The sequence below is a fragment of the Oncorhynchus nerka genome, linkage group LG7 (genome assembly GCF_034236695.1).
Source record: "Oncorhynchus nerka isolate Pitt River linkage group LG7, Oner_Uvic_2.0, whole genome shotgun sequence".
NCBI lineage: Eukaryota > Metazoa > Chordata > Actinopteri > Salmoniformes > Salmonidae > Oncorhynchus > Oncorhynchus nerka.
Window position 1 is genome coordinate 68,945,542 of NC_088402.1, and position 20,221 is coordinate 68,965,762.

General features: G+C 47.3%; 1 protein-coding gene across 2 annotated transcripts in view; it reads right to left on the minus strand.

The window, feature by feature from the left end:
• LOC115118303 (plexin-A1-like) overlaps positions 1-20,221 on the minus strand; it is a 284,460-nt gene that overhangs the window by 234,707 nt on the left and 29,532 nt on the right. For both annotated transcript variants that reach the window (XM_065020769.1, XM_065020768.1), the window contains exon 2: positions 8,783-10,149. In XM_065020769.1, the coding sequence (XP_064876841.1) occupies positions 8,783-9,955 (1,173 nt within the window). In that variant the 5' untranslated portion in view covers positions 9,956-10,149. The remainder of the gene's footprint in view (positions 1-8,782; positions 10,150-20,221) is intronic.

Sequence of the window (20,221 nt, forward strand, 5' to 3'; positions counted from 1 at the left end):
AATAAACAGGTTAGCTGAGGTAATTTGTGCATTAGGTAGGGGTGAAGTGACTATGCATAGATAATAAACAGGTTAGCTGAGGTAATTTGTACATGTAGGTGGGGGTGAAGTGACTATGCATAAATAATAAACAGGTTAGTTGACATTAGGTAGGGGTGAAGTGACTATGCATAGATAATAAACAGGTTAGTTGAGGTAATTTGTACATGTAGGTGGGGGTGAAGTGACTATGCATAGATAATAAACAGGTTAGTTGAGGTAATTTGTACATGTAGGTGGGGGTGAAGTGACTATGCATAGATAATAAACAGGTTAGTTGAGGTAATTTGTACATGTAGGTGGGGGTGAAGTGACTATGCATAAATAATAAACAGGTTAGTTGAGGTAATTTGTACATGTAGGTGGGGGTGAAGTGACTATGCATAGATAATAAACAGGTTAGTTGAGGTAATTTGTACATGTAGGTGGGGGTGAAGTGACTATGCATAGATAATAAACAGGTTAGTTGAGGTAATTTGTACATGTAGGTGGGGGTGAAGTGACTATGCATAAATAATAAACAGGTTAGTTGAGGTAATTTGTATATGTAGGTGGGGGTGAAGTGACTATGCATAGATAATAAACAGGTTAGTTGAGGTAATTTGTACATGTAGGTGGGGGTGAAGTGACTATGCATAGATAATAAACAGCGAGTAGCAGCAGTTTACAAAACAAATGGGGGGGGGGGGGTCAATGTAAATAGTCCGGTGGCCATTTGATGAATTGTTCAGCAGTCTTATGGCTTGGGGGGTAAATAACACAATTATATAAGTAATTGGCAACTTGTTCTCATTCTAAGAAATACGGTAGGCCACTTGATTTCAACATCTGAACAAAGTGGACAGGCTAACATGCTTATAGTCATTATAAGTGAATGAGCATTATGCTCATATATTATGGTTGTAGTTCAATTTGTAAAAAGAAAATAAGTATTTTCATAGACAGACTTGAAAGATAAGTGATTATTGTAAAAAAAAAAAAAAAAAAAACAGGTTAAACTCTTTTGATAAAATAATTATAACGGCCGTTGTTGGTGGAAGAAGGTGAGGACCAAGGTGCAGCATGGTATGTGTCCATATTTATTAAAATGAACACGGAAATAACAAAAATACCAAAGAGAAACGACCGAAAACAGTTCTGGCTGGTGCAGACACACAACAGAAAACAATCACCCACGAAACACAATAGAAAACAGGCTCCCTAAATATGGTTCTCAATCAGGGACAACGATTGACAGCTGCCTCTGATTGAGAACCATACCAGGCCAAACACAGAAATAGCAAATCATAGAAAAACTAACATAGACAACCCACCCAACTCACGCCCTGACCATACTAAAACAAAGACATAACAAAAGAACTAAGGTCAGAACGTGACAATAATTAAATTATTAGTGGGTCTTATGGTCGGGGAAGGCTTATATTTAGCCTCGGTTTAACTTCACAAGCCCTGAATTCATTAGATTATATCTGACTGTTTGAAATGCAGTGTATTCAACTTTCAATAGTACAACAACGCTTATTTAGAGAAAACATTTATAAAAAATATAAATATACAAATATAAATATAAATATACAGTTCCTTCGGGAAAGTATTCAGACACCTTGACTTTTCCACATTTTGTTACGTTACAGCTTTATTCTAACATTGATTGAATAGTTTTTTCCCTCATCAATCTACACAAAATAACCCATAATGACAAAGAAAAAACACGCTTCAAAACCCCCCCAGAAATATCACATTTACATAAGTATTCAGACCCTTTACTCAGTACTTTACTGAAGCACCGTTGGCAGCAATTACAGCATCGAGTCTTCTTGGGTATGACGGTACAAGCTTGGCACACCTGAATTTGGGGAGTTTCTCCCATTCTTCTCTGCAGATCCTCTCAGGCTTTGTCAGGTTGGATGGGGAGCGTCGCTGCACAGCTACTTTCAGTTCTCTCCAGAAATGTTCGACCGGGTTCAAGTCTGGGCTGTGGCTGGGCCACTCAAGGACATTCAGAGACTTGTCACGAAGCCACTCCTGCGTTGTCTTGGCTGTGTGCTTAGTGTCGTTGTCCTGTTGGAAGGTGAACCTTCGCCCCAGTCTGAGGTCCTGAGCGCTCTGGAGCAGGTTTTCATCAAAGATCTCTCTGTACTCTGCTCCGTTCTTCTTTGCCTCGATCCTGACCAGTCTCCCAGTCCCTGCCGCTGAAAAACATCCCCACAGCATGATGCTGCTACCACCATGCTTCACTGTAGGGATGGTGGCAGGTTTCCTCCAGACGTGATGTTTGGCATTCAGGCCAGAATCTTGTTTCTCATATAGCTGGCTACTTACTTTCTATGATAAACATTAGAAATATGACGGCCATGCATTGTTTTTGCAAAAAAAGACCACGCTTTTTCATTGTCAGCTCATTTACTTGTGTGGCTTCCAGCCAAATAGAGTAGCACTTCTGTTGTCATCTGATGAAAATGAAGCTATTTTCTGCTGAATGTGTTGCACTAATGTATTGTCTACGATAGTCGCACTTCCCTGATTACTATTAAAGCAAAAAAACACTGTTGACTTTCAATATAAAACGCGACCCCTGTTAATACACAGCTGGACTCACCTGCTCCCTCTTTCTCCTGTTGTGCTACTTACAAACACACGTGACTGGCTCAACTGTGCTGGGATACTACGGTACGCTTCATAATGTAAAACAATGTGACAGGTGAAATGAAGAATGCGGTCTGCTTTATTGCACTGCAGGTATTTATTTAAAAAGTAGATACAAATATTCTCATTTTGTGAAAAATGTATCGATGGTATTGAAAATTCATTGGGTGGCTATTTCCAATTACCCCGGTATGCGGTATATACTGTATACCGCCCAAGCCTAGATGACACAGCCTTCAAGTCTCCACATTCTCCCTCCACACAAAATATGTTCTGAATTTCAGATGAGGCTGCCGCAAGCTCTCCATCCACTCAAGACAAACCAACATTACAGTAGATGACAGCAGTTTAAATCCAAAGCATCGCCACTGGTTTCGTTTTGTGGGAAGGAGGAAGAATGGGGAGAGAGGCTGAGATTGTGATGCTAGTGGACTGTATATTCCCAGCCGTGTCCCAGGGAATAGTCCTCTCAAAGAAGAGCGGCCTAATGCCTGGCGTCTCCACTCTCTCTGCTACAGCTGAATATGAAATAGACTAATGCTTTTTGGATCCATCTCATCACACAGCGCCACAGGAAACAACAAATACAGCTGTACTCACCATCACGGCTGGTAAATAGCTCCATAGCTCGAAGTGATAACAGCCCCCCACTCACCCACACTCTCTACACACACACCACACACACAAACACACATCAATAAATAATTACACTCACAATTAGATCCGGAGCACAAAAAGCCTGGGCTCGTTAGGAGATTTGCAACCTACACACACTTTGCAGACGGTGAAAGGTTGAGAGGGAGAGGTCATTTTTTCCTACGGCCCAGTTAACTAGCTGAGTTATTGATTTGATATTGCATCTCTTGTGTGGGATAGATTGCACACGGTCTCTTCTCAATGCACACACATCTAGCACTGCCAGCAGCTTCATTTGAATAACACGGTAAGAGAATGTTTACTGGGATGAGTGATGCTAGCACTCTCATCTCTCCCAGTTAGTACAGCAGCCGTGTAGCGGAGGAGCAACGTCTCTTAGGATACAGCATCAGCCTCTCCTGATGGCCTGGTCTATCCGTGTGTCTGTATAATCAGATGGCCCGGAAGGGAGGGAGACGGCTTCCCAAGACACCCTCATGGTTGTCCGGTCCTTGGATGCCATGGCAATGCTGCCTAACCATGGCAATGCTGCCTAACCATGGCAATGCTGCCTAACCATGGCAATGGGGTGGGGTTTATGGTTGACTGGCATGTCAAAGACAGGAGGGCTTGATCTGAAAACATGTAAACCGTGAGCACAGGGCCTTGAAACATTCTAACAGTATCCATTCCATGTGGGATGAGGAATGTACTAGAGAAAGAGCAGCCGTAATGAGGTTTAGAGGGAGACAATAGAGCTGAAAACAATAGGGCTTTGTCTGGGAGGAAAGACTTTGAACCATAAGACAGTGTCACCCCCAGAGACAATAACATCTCACCCCCCCCCCCCCCCACCAAAGTGATCAGCGTTGATTCATACTGTAATGAAACAGCAGGGAGCGGGACTCGAACCCTCCACCTTCTAGCCCGAGGTCCGGCACGCTATCGACTGTGCTGTAAAAGCATGCTCGTGTGGCAGTCCATTTCCGCGCTTATAAACCCAGGGTCGTTACAATATTAATAAACACAATTATGCACTCAGTGTGAGGATCTAAGGCTGGGTTTTCTCTCATCCCCTCTCTGTTGGTTATTGGAGGCCATTTTTCCTCAAATGTTCTCCCTGGCCCAGACAATAAACACAGTCTTGTTTATACACACAGAGCAGGGGACTGCTGCTATGCATCGCAATGCTTCTCCTTCACAGGCCAAGACGTGCCTCTGCTCTACACACCTCCAAAGAAGACAGGCTTTACTGGTGGTGGCCATTTTGTTCTGTTTTGCTATTTTGCTCTTTTATGTATTTTGAGGACATGCTGAAAGGCTCATTAGCAATGCTAAACCTGTTGTTTTTATGGGCACATTACATGGTTTTGGAAATGAGCCCGCAGCTGGCATGGAAGGTGACCCGTAACTTTCAAACTTCCAGCATTGCATTACACTACAACGGACTGGCCAATCACTGGAAAGGAGGAGGAGTTTGAGTGAGCTATTAAAATCATCAGCAGGCCACTTGGGGCCATTCTGGAATTCATACGGCCATAATGCCTGTATGGAGCTGTCATTAGTGACATTATTAAGGCTCTCATAACAGCACATGACAAGCAGGCAGCAACCTAACACTCAAGTCATCGGTCTGAAACTGGGAGTGTTTGAACTGCAGCTTCGGTCTCTGCTGACTCCATTATGACTCTGATGTGTTCCAACTGGAAGTGACAAAACCTGTCAGAATCCATGACAGATAGTTCAAATGGTGGTCAAGACCTTCATTATGGGTGTAAATGTCTTTGTGTAAAATAATCTCGGAGCTCTGATCATCAATACAGTAATAGAGTCCAAGGTCGTGCTAACGAACTGGAGAGCCTGTCTGGCTCTATGAAACATGAGGCCTGTATAAAATCATCGTTATATCCCCATGACATGCCCTTGATCGATCACAAGCACCAGAGCAGATGGTAATAAAGGACAATCATGTAGTGTATCTCATTTACATATCATACATAGTCTCATATAGTGTCTCAGTCATGGTGAGCAGAAAAGAGACATCATGTGTGCTGCATGACTAGCCTTATTCTGTCTGTCTGTCTGTCTGTCTGTCTGTCTGTCTGTCTGTCTGTCTGTCTGTCTGTCTGTCAATGCCTGTACATCTGTCCCTGTCTCTCTCTCCTCTTCTCTCTCTCCATCTGTCCATGTCTCTCTCTCCTCTTCTCTCTCTCCATCTGTCCTTGTCTCTCTCTCCATCTGTACCTGTCTCTCTCCCCTCTTCTCTCTCTCCATCTGTCCGTCTCTCTCCCCTCTTCTCTCTCTCCATCTGTCCCTCTCTCTCCCCTCTTCTCTCTCTCCATCTGTCCCTGTCTCTCTCCCCTCTTCTCTCTCTCCATCTGTCCCTGTCTCTCTCTCCTCTTCTCTCTCTCCACCTGTCCCTGTCTCTCTCTCCTCTTCTCTCTCTCCATCTGTCCCTGTCTCTCTCCTCTTCTCTCTCTCCATCTGTCCCTCTCTCTCTCTCTTCTCTCTCTCCATCTATCCCTGTCTCTCTCTCCTCTTCTCTCTCTCCATCTGTCCCTGTCTCTCTCCCCTCTTCTCTCTCTCCATCTGTCCCTGTCTCTCTCTCCTCTTCTCTCTCTCCATCTGTGTCTGTCTCTCTCTCCACTTCTCTCTCTCCATCTATCCCTGTCTCTCTCTCCTCTTCTCTCTCTCCATCTGTCCCTGTCTCTCTCTCCTCTTCTCTCTCTCCATCTGTCCCTGTCTCTCTCTCCCCTCTTCTCTCTCTCCATCTGTCCCTGTCTCTCTCTCCTCTTCTCTCTCTCCATCTGTCCCTCTCTCTCTCCTCTTCTCTCTCTCCATCTATCCCTGTCTCTCTCTCCTCTTCTCTCTCTCCGTCTGTCCCTGTCTCTCTCTCCTCTTCTCTCTCTCCGTCTGTCCCTGTCTCTCTCTCCTCTTCTCTCTCTCCATCTGTCCCTGTCTCTCTCTCCTCTTCTCTCTTTCCATCTGTCCCTGTCTCTATTTCTGTTGCATCTGTTCCAAATAGATATTTCTGCCCGGTGTCGGTGCTTTAAGTCATTGTAGTTTCGGGACAGAAAGTGACATTAATTGTTTGTATGGTGCAGTGTGGCAGAGGGGTTTCTGATTTGGGGGGATTGTTATCAAGCACAATTAAATAACAGAAGGTGAGGACATGGGTGGGGTTATATCCTTCCTGTTTGGCCCTGTCCGGGGGTGTCCTCGGATGGGGCCACAGTGTCTCCTGACCCCTCCTGTCTCAGCCTCCAGTATTTATGCTGCAGTAGTTTATGTGTCGGGGGGCTAGGGTCAGTTTGTTATATCTGGAGTACTTCTCCTGTCCTATTCGGTGTCCTGTGTGAATTTAAGTGTGCTCTCTCTAATTCTCTCTTTCTTTCTCTCTCTCGGAGGACCTGAGCCCTAGGACCATGCCTCAGGACTACCTGACATGATGACTCCTTGCTGTCCCCAGTCCACCTGGCCGTGCTGCTGCTCCAGTTTCAACTGTTCTGCCTTATTATTATTGGACCATGCTGGTCATTTATGAACATTTGAACATCTTGGCCATGTTCTGTTATAATCTCCACCCGGCACAGCCAGAAGAGGACTGGCCACCCCACATAGCCTGGTTCCTCTCTAGGTTTCTTCCTAGGTTTTGGCCTTTCTAGGGAGTTTTTCCTAGCCACCGTGCTTCTACACCTGCATTGCTTGCTGTTTGGGGTTTTAGGCTGGGTTTCTGCACAGCACTTTGAGATATCAGCTGATGTACGAAGGGCTATATAAATACATTTGATTTGATTTGACATGGCTGAGACCGAAATGTTTGGCATGTCCAACATGCCCTACCGGCACTACATTTGACCACTACTTATGCACTACATAGGGAATAGGGTGCCATTTCAGACACAGTCCAGGTGAATAATGCATGAGCTGGACGTTGGCAATGAGTGTTGATGGAGGACTTTCGTCGGAGAGAGCAGAAGGAAGGAGCGTAATCTTTTCATCTGCACCAGTCAGACATGCTGCCGTCATTACCTCAGCAGGTTGCCCCCAGCCTGCCATTAGAATAGCCACGGTTATTACCATTAATACAAGCTAGAGAGCTGGCTGCTCACTGTCTGCCAAGCATACAGCACAGAGAGAAGACGCCCCCACTACTCTGCTCTCTTCTCCTCTCCGTGGCTGTGGTAGGCTAATCCTCCTTCTCAGCCTGGATCTGATGAAGAGAGTGGGGGGGGGGGGGGTAGAGAAAGAGAGGGGAGAAAGAAAGAGAGAGAGAGAGCGCAAGAGGACAGATAGAGCGAGAGAGAGACAGCGAGAGAGCGAGTACCCCACCCACGTCCACGACAGAGAGCTGGGCCCAGTGAGATGAGAGCTGCTTCAAGGCACTGTTAAACGTTGCTTTAAAGGAGAACATATCTCACAACAATCACTTACCCTTACATCTATAATGCAATAGCCATCTCTTCCTCTCTCCATGTCACATCATTCCAGTGACTGGAGGTATATGACTGTCCTTGTGCCTTGCTAGCCTGTGCCTTGCAGAGGAAAACCTATTAGGGAGACTATCGGGATTGTATAACATGAGAAATGACTGACCACTACAAAGCCCAGCCAAGCCAAGGGAGCCCTGTGTGTTTCCCCTGGCCTGTGAGCCTGTGAGGGCAGGAGAAGCCTGCCTGCCAGCCTAGGTGATTATCAGACCATCAGAAATGCACGCTCACAATCTTCCTCCCTGTGCAGGCCTCCCCTCCGCCCTATCCCCGGCACCAACCCCAGCCTCGGCTCCGACCCCAGTCTGCAGCCTCCAGGCAAGGAGTCCCGTGAGGACAGGGGTGACACACCAGGCGACAGACAACAGCCTCAGGACTATATAAATCAATTAGAGCCGGAGGAGAAGGGAGACTCCCAGCAAACAAAGTGACGGTCCACAAATCCCACACACAGCAGCCTGGGTGGCCCGGGAAGAGGGTTGTAGCCACATCCATAAAGAGACAGGAGGAGAGAGAGAGAATAGAGAGGGATGCTGGGAGAGGAGGGAGAGGGCAGATAGAGGGAGTGTCAGAGGGAGAGGAAGAAAAGAACGAGATCTCCACGTCTGCGATCTGAAAAGGCCTATGAGGTTAGCTGCTTCGCTGTGACTCAGTTGATTGAGTCACAACAGAGTTCTAACAACAGAATGTTGTGGATGTGTGAGTCAGTGTGAGAGTGTTTCTAATTGAGATCTAGCTGGGGTGGGTCGACCCCCACAGACAGCAGCTCTCTACCCTCTACCTCCCTCCCTGCAGCACATACTGTATGCTCCAGTCTCCAGGGACAGACCAGAGAGAGCCTCTCTCCCCTCTCTCACACACATTCTGGATTCATGAAGCTAAAAACTGAAACTTCACTCAGAAAGAGGTGCTTTACCAAAATCAACATCATCAGAACTATCATTCATTCACACACTGAAAGGAAAACGTACTGAGTTGATGCAGGCTAGTTCCTTGTTGAGCAGCCAGGGCAGTGACAGTTTCCCCTCTCCTCTATAGCAGGACTGGATGCGCTCCTTGATCTTCTCCTTGATGCGGCGCAGGGTGAACAGGCACAGGGCTGACTCCTTGGGGGGCTTGGCCCGGTTCTTCTGGCCCTGGGCAAACACAGTGAACAGCACCTCGTCCTGCTCTGAGATACCCAGTGAGCGTGCCAGCTTGGTCCCGGGTCGGCTGAGGAAGGCGTCCTGCACCAGACGATACTCCACCCCGTCCTTGGTGCAGCCGATGGGGAACTCCACGTAGGAGTAGAACTTGGGGTCGTCCACGCAGAGACGGACGATCTTAGAGGTGAAGAACTGCTCCCCGCTGGCATCGGGCGAGGTGAGCTGGGTATCCAGCTGCAGGGTCAGATAGTAGACAAACTGCTCGCTGCTGAAGCCGTAGATGTAGTAGATGTCGAAGGCGGGGAACTTGGAGAGTGTGTCCGAGGGGATCTTGAGCTGCGAGGAGACAAACTCATCCTGGTAGACGAAGCTGAACATGTCAGCATTCTCCTCGTTGTCCATCAGCTTGCGGCTGGAGAGAGTGGGGAAGTACTCTGACTTGCCATCGATGGGCGTGCCCACAAACAGCTTGCCGGCCTCTCCTCCGCTCCCGGCCGCGTCTCCACCAATGACCACCCCAGACATGGTGCCAGCCTCGGCCACGCTGGACAGGTAGTGCTCCTTACGGTGGTGGGGCTCGCCCAGCTTGAACAGATCATCCAGCCTGAGGAACTGGCAGATTCCCTGGGAGGTGCTGCCGCAGGCGATCAGGCGGTTCTGACCGTAGTCCAGCAGCAGTAGCTTGTTGACGTTGCTGATCTGGGTCAGCTCGTGGGGGCAGGACTGGACCCCAGGAGGGGGATAACACTTCTCGTTGTCCACCACAGGGCCTGTAACGTGGCTGCGCAGCTTGGTCAGGTTGCTGGACAGCTTGAAGATCCAGTTGACGGCTCCCAGATACACCTCACCTGTCTTGTTGTGGACCACCAGGTGTGTGAGCCCCCCCTCTGGAGGGGAGAAGGACCTGAGGTCGCTGGGGGTGGTGGCGAACACTCCCGACAGCAGGAGGAGGAAGGGAAGAAGAGGGCCTCCCAGTGGTGGGGTGGGGTGGGAAGTCATGTTGGGCTCTGCTAGGTGAGGAGAGGTTTCTGGGTGTGTGTCTGCGTTCCTTTTCCTCTACTGAAGCTGTGGCTGTCCTACACCAGGCTAAAGGAAAGGAGGGGCGGTGGAGTAGTGCTGGCCTGGCGTACTCTGGGCTCGGTGTCTCTGCTCTGTCGTCTATAACATCAACCCCAGCGCCTCGGCCGCCAGCCCTGCAAAGGGAAGGAAGAACACACAATTAGGAGACAGGATCAGGGAACGCTCTCTCCCTATCGACTGAACAGGGTTTTAAAAGCTCTGCCTGCCTCACAGCAGTGAGGGCAAAAATAAGTCAGAATACATAACCATTCATCAATTACAACAGGGCCTTAGGGGGAATCCTATACAACATTTGATGAGCATGTCAGCCTGCCAGACAGAGTCTGACTAACTCAACATAAAACATGAGGCTGACAGACCATGGTGCGTCCTCATATATATTTTACACACATTGCCGGGATCCTCACCGTCACCTGCAGCACCGCAGAGGGCCAGGCACAGCGTTGCAAGATGCAGCTCGAAGTACATCCACTACTGTGTACTGCGATAGGACAGTTCACCCTTTCACCATCCTGAATGACTTAAATGTATCGTGACCTTATAATCAAACAATTCATAATATCGCAGGTTTACTCTCTCTCTCTCTCTCTCTCTCTCTCTCTCTCTCTCTCTCTCTCTCTCTCTCTCTCTCTCTCTCTCTCTCTCTCTCTCTCTCTCTCTCTCATCAAGACAACGGACACATTGTGTCATGGCTGCAGTTGGTGTCTGAGGCACAAAACCTACCATCGTCTCAACTCAGTCATTCACCACGCACTGCCCCACTTACTGATGTAAAACGCTTCAGATTACATAGTCTCTCTCTCGCATGAAAGCCTACACATTATAATCACAGATCAGTGATTAGACACCCACTTTCTTGAGATGTTTCTCTGGAGATATCAAAAGGATAGTATAGATCACAGGTCCATCTACAAGGTGCATAACTATCACAACATTCTATCACTTTAACGCAAAAATATACATTGTCCCTGAACCAACATATGACGGTGCTTTGACTGAATTGGCTGTTTAATGTCTGGAGGAGACTGAATTAGACACTGAAGATGTTTCAAGAGAAAAGAGTGACAAGAGATGGAAGAAAGGATTAGAGCAGAGAGTGAAGTTGAGTGGAAGTGAGATGGATAAGGAGAAATCAGGAGAGTGATGGAGTGGTCGTTAGTCTTCATGGCAAAACAATGCCTTTTCCTTCCCCGAGAGATGGAGGATGTCGATGATGGCTGCTATTAGCCAGTCAGTCAGTAATGCACCTGAACTCACAGGGCTGTGCCTGGCGGAGGAAACCCAAGGGCTGCAGAGAGCGGAGCAGAGCAGAGGGAGTCTGAGGCAGGTTGTGTTGTAGACGGACAGACGGACAGCTGGGCTGGGCTCAACCTGCCTCCTCAGATAGCGGCCCCTGAGCCACAGCGCCAACACTGATTTATTGCTTGTGGCATATCAATTACAGCACCGGCCACAAAACTGGGGCCTCATACTTAAGCAAACGTATACACACTGCATCTTTAACATGGAGGTCATATCAGAGTCTGGGTGAGGGAGGCAAGCCACAGGCAACACCTCACATAGGAGAGGAAAGACTCCATCCTTTACTGTCTATCAATGGCAGACACGCAAACAAACACTTATGTATGCACACACATACCGTTTATGCACTCCCAAGCATACAGAATAAACATTTTTATTTGTGTTTTAATACATTTGACCCCCTTTTCGTGGTATCCAATTGTTAGTAGCTACTATCTTGTCTCATCGCTACAACTCCCGTACGGGCTCGGAAGAGACGAAGGAGAGCCATGCGTCCTCCGATACACCACCCAACCAAGCCGCACTGCTTCTTAACACAGCGTGCATCCAAACCGGAAGCCAGCCGCACCAATTTGTCGGAGGAAACACTGTGCACCTGGCAACCTGGTTAGCGCCCGGCCCACCACAGGAGTTACTAGTGTGCGATGAGACAAGGACATCCCTACCGGCCAAACCCTCCCTAACCCGGACGACGCTGGGCCAATTGTGTGTCGTCCTACGGCAGATCAGAACCGATTACTTCAGAAACTTCAACAACATAGAACTTCTATTACAATTCATCTCCAAGGCCTACAGACAAGGAACTAATAGTTCAAATCATATTCACCTCACACTCCTCTACTGGCATTTCACAGGTCTCTGGAGGGAGGGAGGTAGGGAGGGAGGGAGGGAGGGAGGGTTGAGAAAAGGACAGACTGAGATGAGTCAGAATGTATTGCCTAGCTTACCAGCTGCCATACTAGTATGTATGTTCACAGGGCCAAGCCTCTCAATCCAGCCCAGCAAACCCCATCATAACAGAAGTGTGTTTCTGATGAGAAGGCAAAATCACTGTAAGAGCAGCAACACAAGTCAATCTGGCATAAATGTCCCAAAGCAACGAGTGCCTCTGTCAGGGAGGGACAAGGAGGGAGGGAAATAAAAAGTGTCTTCACTGGGAAATAAAGAGCTGAAAAAGACAGCAAAACAATACAACTGTTAAATATGCAATTTCAGAGATTAAAATAATTTTCAGTTTCAAGTTTTAATGCCATGTGCACAAGTACAGTGAAATGCCTTTCTTGCCAGCTCCAAACCCAACAATGCAGTAATCAAAATCAATGTAGCACTAAAAATACCACGGTAGAGCAAAAGCACACAAAATATAAAACAAGAAGAACACAAGAAAGTAAGTAAGCTATGTACAGGGTCAGTTCCATTACCATATTTACAACGTGCATGGATACTGGAGTGTAGGAAATGGTCCCTTTCCCAACAGTTTGCAAATGAGTGTTGAAAAACAGGGTTAGGAAGCAGACAGTGTGTCGTTATTTTATAGGGTTCATGTTCAGTTTTTTTGTGATTATTGGAAGGAGATTTAATGGGAGAATTTGTTAGGCTGGGCTCTGGGCAGGCTGGGCTCTGGGGCAGGCTGGGCTCTGGGGCAGGCTGGAGGCTATAAGACCATACAGCTGTAATAGTAAGGCTGTGAGGCTGCCTGTGTGGCTGGCTGTAAGGCTGCCTGTGTGGCTGGCTGTGAGGCTGCCTGTGAGGCGAGCTGTGAGACTGGCTGTGAGACTGGCTGTGAGGCGGGCTGTGTGGGCTGGCTGTGAGGCGGGCTGTGAGGCGGGCTGTGTGGCTGGCTGTGAGGCGGGCTGTGAGGCGGGCTGTGAGGCGGGCTGTGAGACTGGCTGTGAGACTGGCTGTGAGGCGGGCTGTGAGGCGGGCTGTGTGGGCTGGCTGTGAGGCTGGCTGTGAGGCGGGCTGTGAGGCGGGCTGTGTGGCTGGCTGTGAGGCTGGCTGTGAGGCGGGCTGTGAGGCGGGCTGTGTGGCTGGCTGTGAGGCTGGCTGTGAGGTTGGCTGTGAGGCTGGCTGTGTGACTTTGCACTGATGGCTGCTGCTGGAGTGCTGCTGTTTCCAGTGTGGCTCTGCTGGCTTTTCATGCAAGGCCCTGAGTAAGAACACTTTGCGCTTTTTAAACTGTACTGCATTCTATGCCTGACACAGTGACCTCACAGACAGCTGCCTCCACACACACACAAACACCTACCCGCTCCTCGCAAGACGCCAGGCCTCCACATCATTCACACAGACACACACACACACAGTTGTGTTTTTCAGGGATTAGCGCAGACAAGAGGCTCTGCCCCATCAAGGATACATCGACTCAATGGCAGTTCAGTTCAGTTGGCCACAGGAGCAGCCAGCCAGCTAGGCCTCTCAATCCTGCACACGTGTGACACACACTCACACTCACCAACAGCTTCATGGGGTAACAGGTGCTGACACAGACACACAGTCATTCACAGTGATAAAGGATGGGAGTTAGAATCCTTAGAGTGAGTATGTACAGTAAGTATGTACAGTATCTTGATATTGTGAAATCCTCCTGAGTTGAGGGATTTAAAGGATCAAATATATTCTGAACCAGACTGGACTCATGTCCTCACGTCCACTACCACTGCAGACCAAACACAATGCACTCCAGACCAAACACAGTACACTATAGACCAAAGACAGTACACTACAGACCAAACACAGTACACTACAGACCAAACACAATGTACTCCAGACCAAACACAGTACACTCCAGACCAAACACAGTACACTACAGACCAAACACAATGCACTACAGACCAAACACAATGTACTCCAGACCAAACACAATGCACTGCAGACCAAACACAATGCACTCCAGACCAAACACAGTACACTACAGACCAAACACAATGCACTCCAGACCAAACACAATGTACTCCAGACCAAACACAATGCACTCCAGACCAAACACAGTACACTACAGACCAAACACAATGCACTCCAGACCAAACACAGTACACTCCAGACCAAACACAGTACACTATAGACCAAAGACAGTACACTACAGACCAAACACAGTACACTACAGACCAAACACAATGTACTCCAGACCAAACACAGTACACTCCAGACCAAACACAGTACACTACAGACCAAACACAATGCACTACAGACCAAACACAATGTACTCCAGACCAAACACAATGCACTGCAGACCAAACACAATGCACTCCAGACCAAACACAGTACACTACAGACCAAACACAATGCACTCCAGACCAAACACAATGTACTCCAGACCAAACACAATGCACTCCAGACCAAACACAGTACACTACAGACCAAACACAATGCACTCCAGACCAAACACAGTACACTGCAGACCAAACACAGTACACTACAGACCAAACACAGTACACTACAGACCAAAAACAGTACACTACAGACCAAACACAATGCACTACAGACCAAACACAATGCACTACAGACCAGACACAATGCACTCCAGACCAAACACAGTACACTCCAGACCAAACACAGTACACTACAGACCAAACACAATGCACTACAGACCAAACACAATGCACTACAGACCAAACACAGTACACTCCAGACCAAACACAGTACACTCCAGACCAAACACAATGCACTACAGACCAAACACAATGCACTCCAGACCAAACACAGTAGTCACTCCAGACCAAACACAATGCACTCCAGACCAAACACAGTACACTACAGACCAAACACAATGCACTCCAGACCAAACACAATGCACTGCAGACCAAACACAATGCACTCCAGACCAAACACAGTACACTCCAGACCAAACACAGTACACTCCAGACCAAACACAGTACACTACAGACCAAACAGAATGCACTCCAGACCAAACACAATGCACTGCAGACCAAACACAGTACACTGCAGACCAAACACAGTACACTACAGACCAAACACAATGCACTCCAGACCAAACACAGTACACTACAGACCAAACACAGTACACTCCAGACCAAACACAATGCACTCCAGACCAAACACAATGCACTCCAGACCAAACACAGTACACTACAGACCAAACACAATGCACTGCAGACCAAACACAGTACACCACAGACCAAACACGGTGCACCACAGACCAAACACGGTGCACCACAGACCCAACACGGTATACTACAGACCAACACAGTACACAGCAGACCAAACACAGTACACCTCAGACCAAACACAGTACACTACAGACCAAACACGGTACACCTCAGACCAAACACGGTACACCTCAGACCAAACACGGCATACTACAGACCAAACACAGCACACTATAGACCAAAGACAATGCACTACAGACCAAACACGGTACACTACAGACCAACACGGTACACTACAGACCAACACAGTACACTATAGACCAAACACAGTACACTGCAGACCAAACACAATGCACCTCAGACCAAACACAATGCACTGCAGACCAAACACAATGCACTGCAGACCAAACACAATGCACTGCAGACCAAACACAGTAAACTATAGACCAAACACAGTACACTATAGACCAAACACAATGCACTGCAGACCAAACACAGTAAACTATAGACCAAACACAGTACACTGTAGACCAAACACAGTACACTGCAGACCAAACACAATGCACTGCAGACCAAACACAGTACACTACAGACCAAATACAATGCACTACAGACCAAACACAGTACACTGTAGACCAAACACAGTACACTGCAGACCAAACACAGTACACTGCAGACCAAACACAATGCACTCCAGACCAAACACAGTACACTACAGACCAAACACAATGCACTCCAGACCAAACACAGTACACTCCAGACCAAATACAATGCACTACAGACCAAACACAGTACACTACAGACCAAACACAATGCACTGCAGACCAAAGAAAGCACACTATAGACCAAACACAGTACACTGCAGACCAAACACAGTACACTCCAGACCAAATACAATGCACTCCAGACCAAACACAGTACACTGCAGACCAAACACAGTACACTACAGACCAAACACAGTACACTACAGACCAAAAACAGTACACTACAGACCAAACACAATGCACTACAGACCAAACACAATGCACTACAGACCAGACACAATGCACTCCAGACCAAACACAGTACACTCCAGACCAAACACAGTACACTACAGACCAAACACAATGCACTACAGACCAAACACAATGCACTACAGACCAAACACAGTACACTCCAGACCAAACACAGTACACTCCAGACCAAACACAATGCACTACAGACCAAACACAATGCACTCCAGACCAAACACAGTACACTCCAGACCAAACACAATGCACTCCAGACCAAACACAGTACACTACAGACCAAACACAATGCACTCCAGACCAAACACAATGCACTGCAGACCAAACACAATGCACTCCAGACCAAACACAGTACACTCCAGACCAAACACAGTACACTCCAGACCAAACACAGTACACTACAGACCAAACAGAATGCACTCCAGACCAAACACAATGCACTGCAGACCAAACACAGTACACTGCAGACCAAACACAGTACACTACAGACCAAACACAATGCACTCCAGACCAAACACAGTACACTACAGACCAAACACAGTACACTCCAGACCAAACACAATGCACTCCAGACCAAACACAATGCACTCCAGACCAAACACAGTACACTACAGACCAAACACAATGCACTGCAGACCAAACACAGTACACCACAGACCAAACACGGTGCACCACAGACCAAACACGGTGCACCACAGACCCAACACGGTATACTACAGACCAACACAGTACACAGCAGACCAAACACAGTACACCTCAGACCAAACACAGTACACTACAGACCAAACACGGTACACCTCAGACCAAACACGGTACACCTCAGACCAAACACGGCATACTACAGACCAAACACAGCACACTATAGACCAAAGACAATGCACTACAGACCAAACACGGTACACTACAGACCAACACGATACACTACAGACCAACACAGTACACTACAGACCAAACACAGTACACTGCAGACCAAACACAATGCATCTCAGACCAAACACAATGCACTGCAGACCAAACACAATGCACTGCAGACCAAACACAATGCACTGCAGACCAAACACAGTAAACTATAGACCAAACACAGTACACTATAGACCAAACACAATGCACTGCAGACCAAACACAGTAAACTATAGACCAAACACAGTACACTGTAGACCAAACACAGTACACTGCAGACCAAACACAATGCACTGCAGACCAAACACAGTACACTACAGACCAAATACAATGCACTACAGACCAAACACAGTACACTGTAGACCAAACACAGTACACTGCAGACCAAACACAGTACACTGCAGACCAAACACAATGCACTCCAGACCAAACACAGTACACTACAGACCAAACACAATGCACTCCAGACCAAACACAGTACACTCCAGACCAAATACAATGCACTACAGACCAAACACAGTACACTACAGACCAAACACAATGCACTGCAGACCAAAGAAAGCACACTATAGACCAAACACAGTACACTGCAGACCAAACACAGTACACTCCAGACCAAATACAATGCACTACAGACCAAACACAGTACACTGTAGACCAAACACAGTACACTACAGACCAAACACAGTACACTACAGACCAAACACAATGTAATCCAGACCAAACACAGTACACTACAAACCAAACACAATGCACTCCAGACCAAACACAGTACACTGCAGACCAAACACAGTACACTACAGACCAAACACAGTACACTACAGACCAAACACAATGCACTACAGACCAAACACAATGCACTACAGACCAGACACAATGCACTCCAGACCAAACACAGTACACTCCAGACCAGACACAGTACACTACAGACCAAACACAATGCACTACAGACCAAACACAATGCACTACAGACCAAACACAGTACACTCCAGACCAAACACAGTACACTCCAGACCAAACACAATGCACTACAGACCAAACACAATGCACTCCAGACCAAACACAGTACACTCCAGACCAAACACAATGCACTCCAGACCAAACACAGTACACTACAGACCAAACACAATGCACTCCAGACCAAACACAATGCACTGCAGACCAAACACAATGCACTCCAGACCAAACACAGTACACTCCAGACCAAACACAGTACACTCCAGACCAAACACAGTACACTACAGACCAAACAGAATGCACTCCAGACCAAACACAATGCACTGCAGACCAAACACAGTACACTGCAGACCAAACACAGTACACTACAGACCAAACACAATGCACTCCAGACCAAACACAATGCACTGCAGACCAAACACAATGCACTCCAGACCAAACACAATGCACTGCAGACCAAACACAGTACACTGCAGACCAAACACAGTACACTCCAGACCAAACACAATGCACTCCAGACCAAACACAATGCACTACAAACCAAACTCAATGCACTCCAGACAAAACACAGTACACTACAGACCAAACACAGTACACTCCAGACCAAACACAATGCACTCCAGACCAAACACAATGCACTCCAGACCAAACACAGTACACTACAGACCAAACACAATGCACTGCAGACCAAACACAGTACACCACAGACCAAACACAGTACACCACAGACCAAACACGGTGCACCACAGACCAAACACGGTGCACCACAGACCCAACACGGTATACTACAGACCAACACAGTAAACAGCAGACCAAACACAATGCGCTGCAGACCAAACACGGTACAGTACAGACATAAACACAGTACACCTCAGACCAAACACAGTACACTACAGACCAAACACGGTACACCTCAGACCAAACACGGCATACTACAGACCAAACACAGCACACTATAGACCAAAGACAATGCACTACAGACCAAACACGGTACACTACAGACCAACACGGTACACTACAGACCAACACAGTACACTATAGACCAAACACAGTACACTGCAGACCAAACACAATGCACCTCAGACCAAACACAATGCACTGCAGACCAAACACAATGCACTGCAGACCAAACACAGTAAACTATAGACCAAACACAGTAAACTATAGACCAAACACAGTACACTGTAGACCAAACACAGTACACTGCAGACCAAACACAGTACACTACAGACCAAATACAATGCACTACAGACCAAACACAGTACACTGAAGACCAAACACAGTACACTGCAGACCAAACACAATGCACTCCAGACCAAACACAGTACACTACAGACCAAACACAATGCACTCCAGACCAAACACAGTACACTCCAGACCAAATACAATGCACTACAGACCAAACACAGTACACTACAGACCAAACACAATGCACTGCAGACCAAAGAAAGCACACTATAGACCAAACACAGTACACTCCAGACCAAATACAATGCACTACAGACCAAACACAGTACACTATAGACCAAACACAGTACACTACAGACCAAACACAGTACACTACAGACCAAACACAATGTAATCCAGACCAAACACAGTACACTACAGACCAAACACAATGTACTCCAGACCAAACACAATGCACTCCAGACCAAACACAGTACACTACAGACCAAACACAATGCACTCCAGACCAAACACAGTACACTGCAGACCAAACACAGTACACTACAGACCAAACACAGTACACTACAGACCAAAAACAGTACACTACAGACCAAACACAATGCACTACAGACCAAACACAATGCACTACAGACCAGACACAATGCACTCCAGACCAAACACAGTACACTCCAGACCAAACACAGTACACTACAGACCAAACACAATGCACTACAGACCAAACA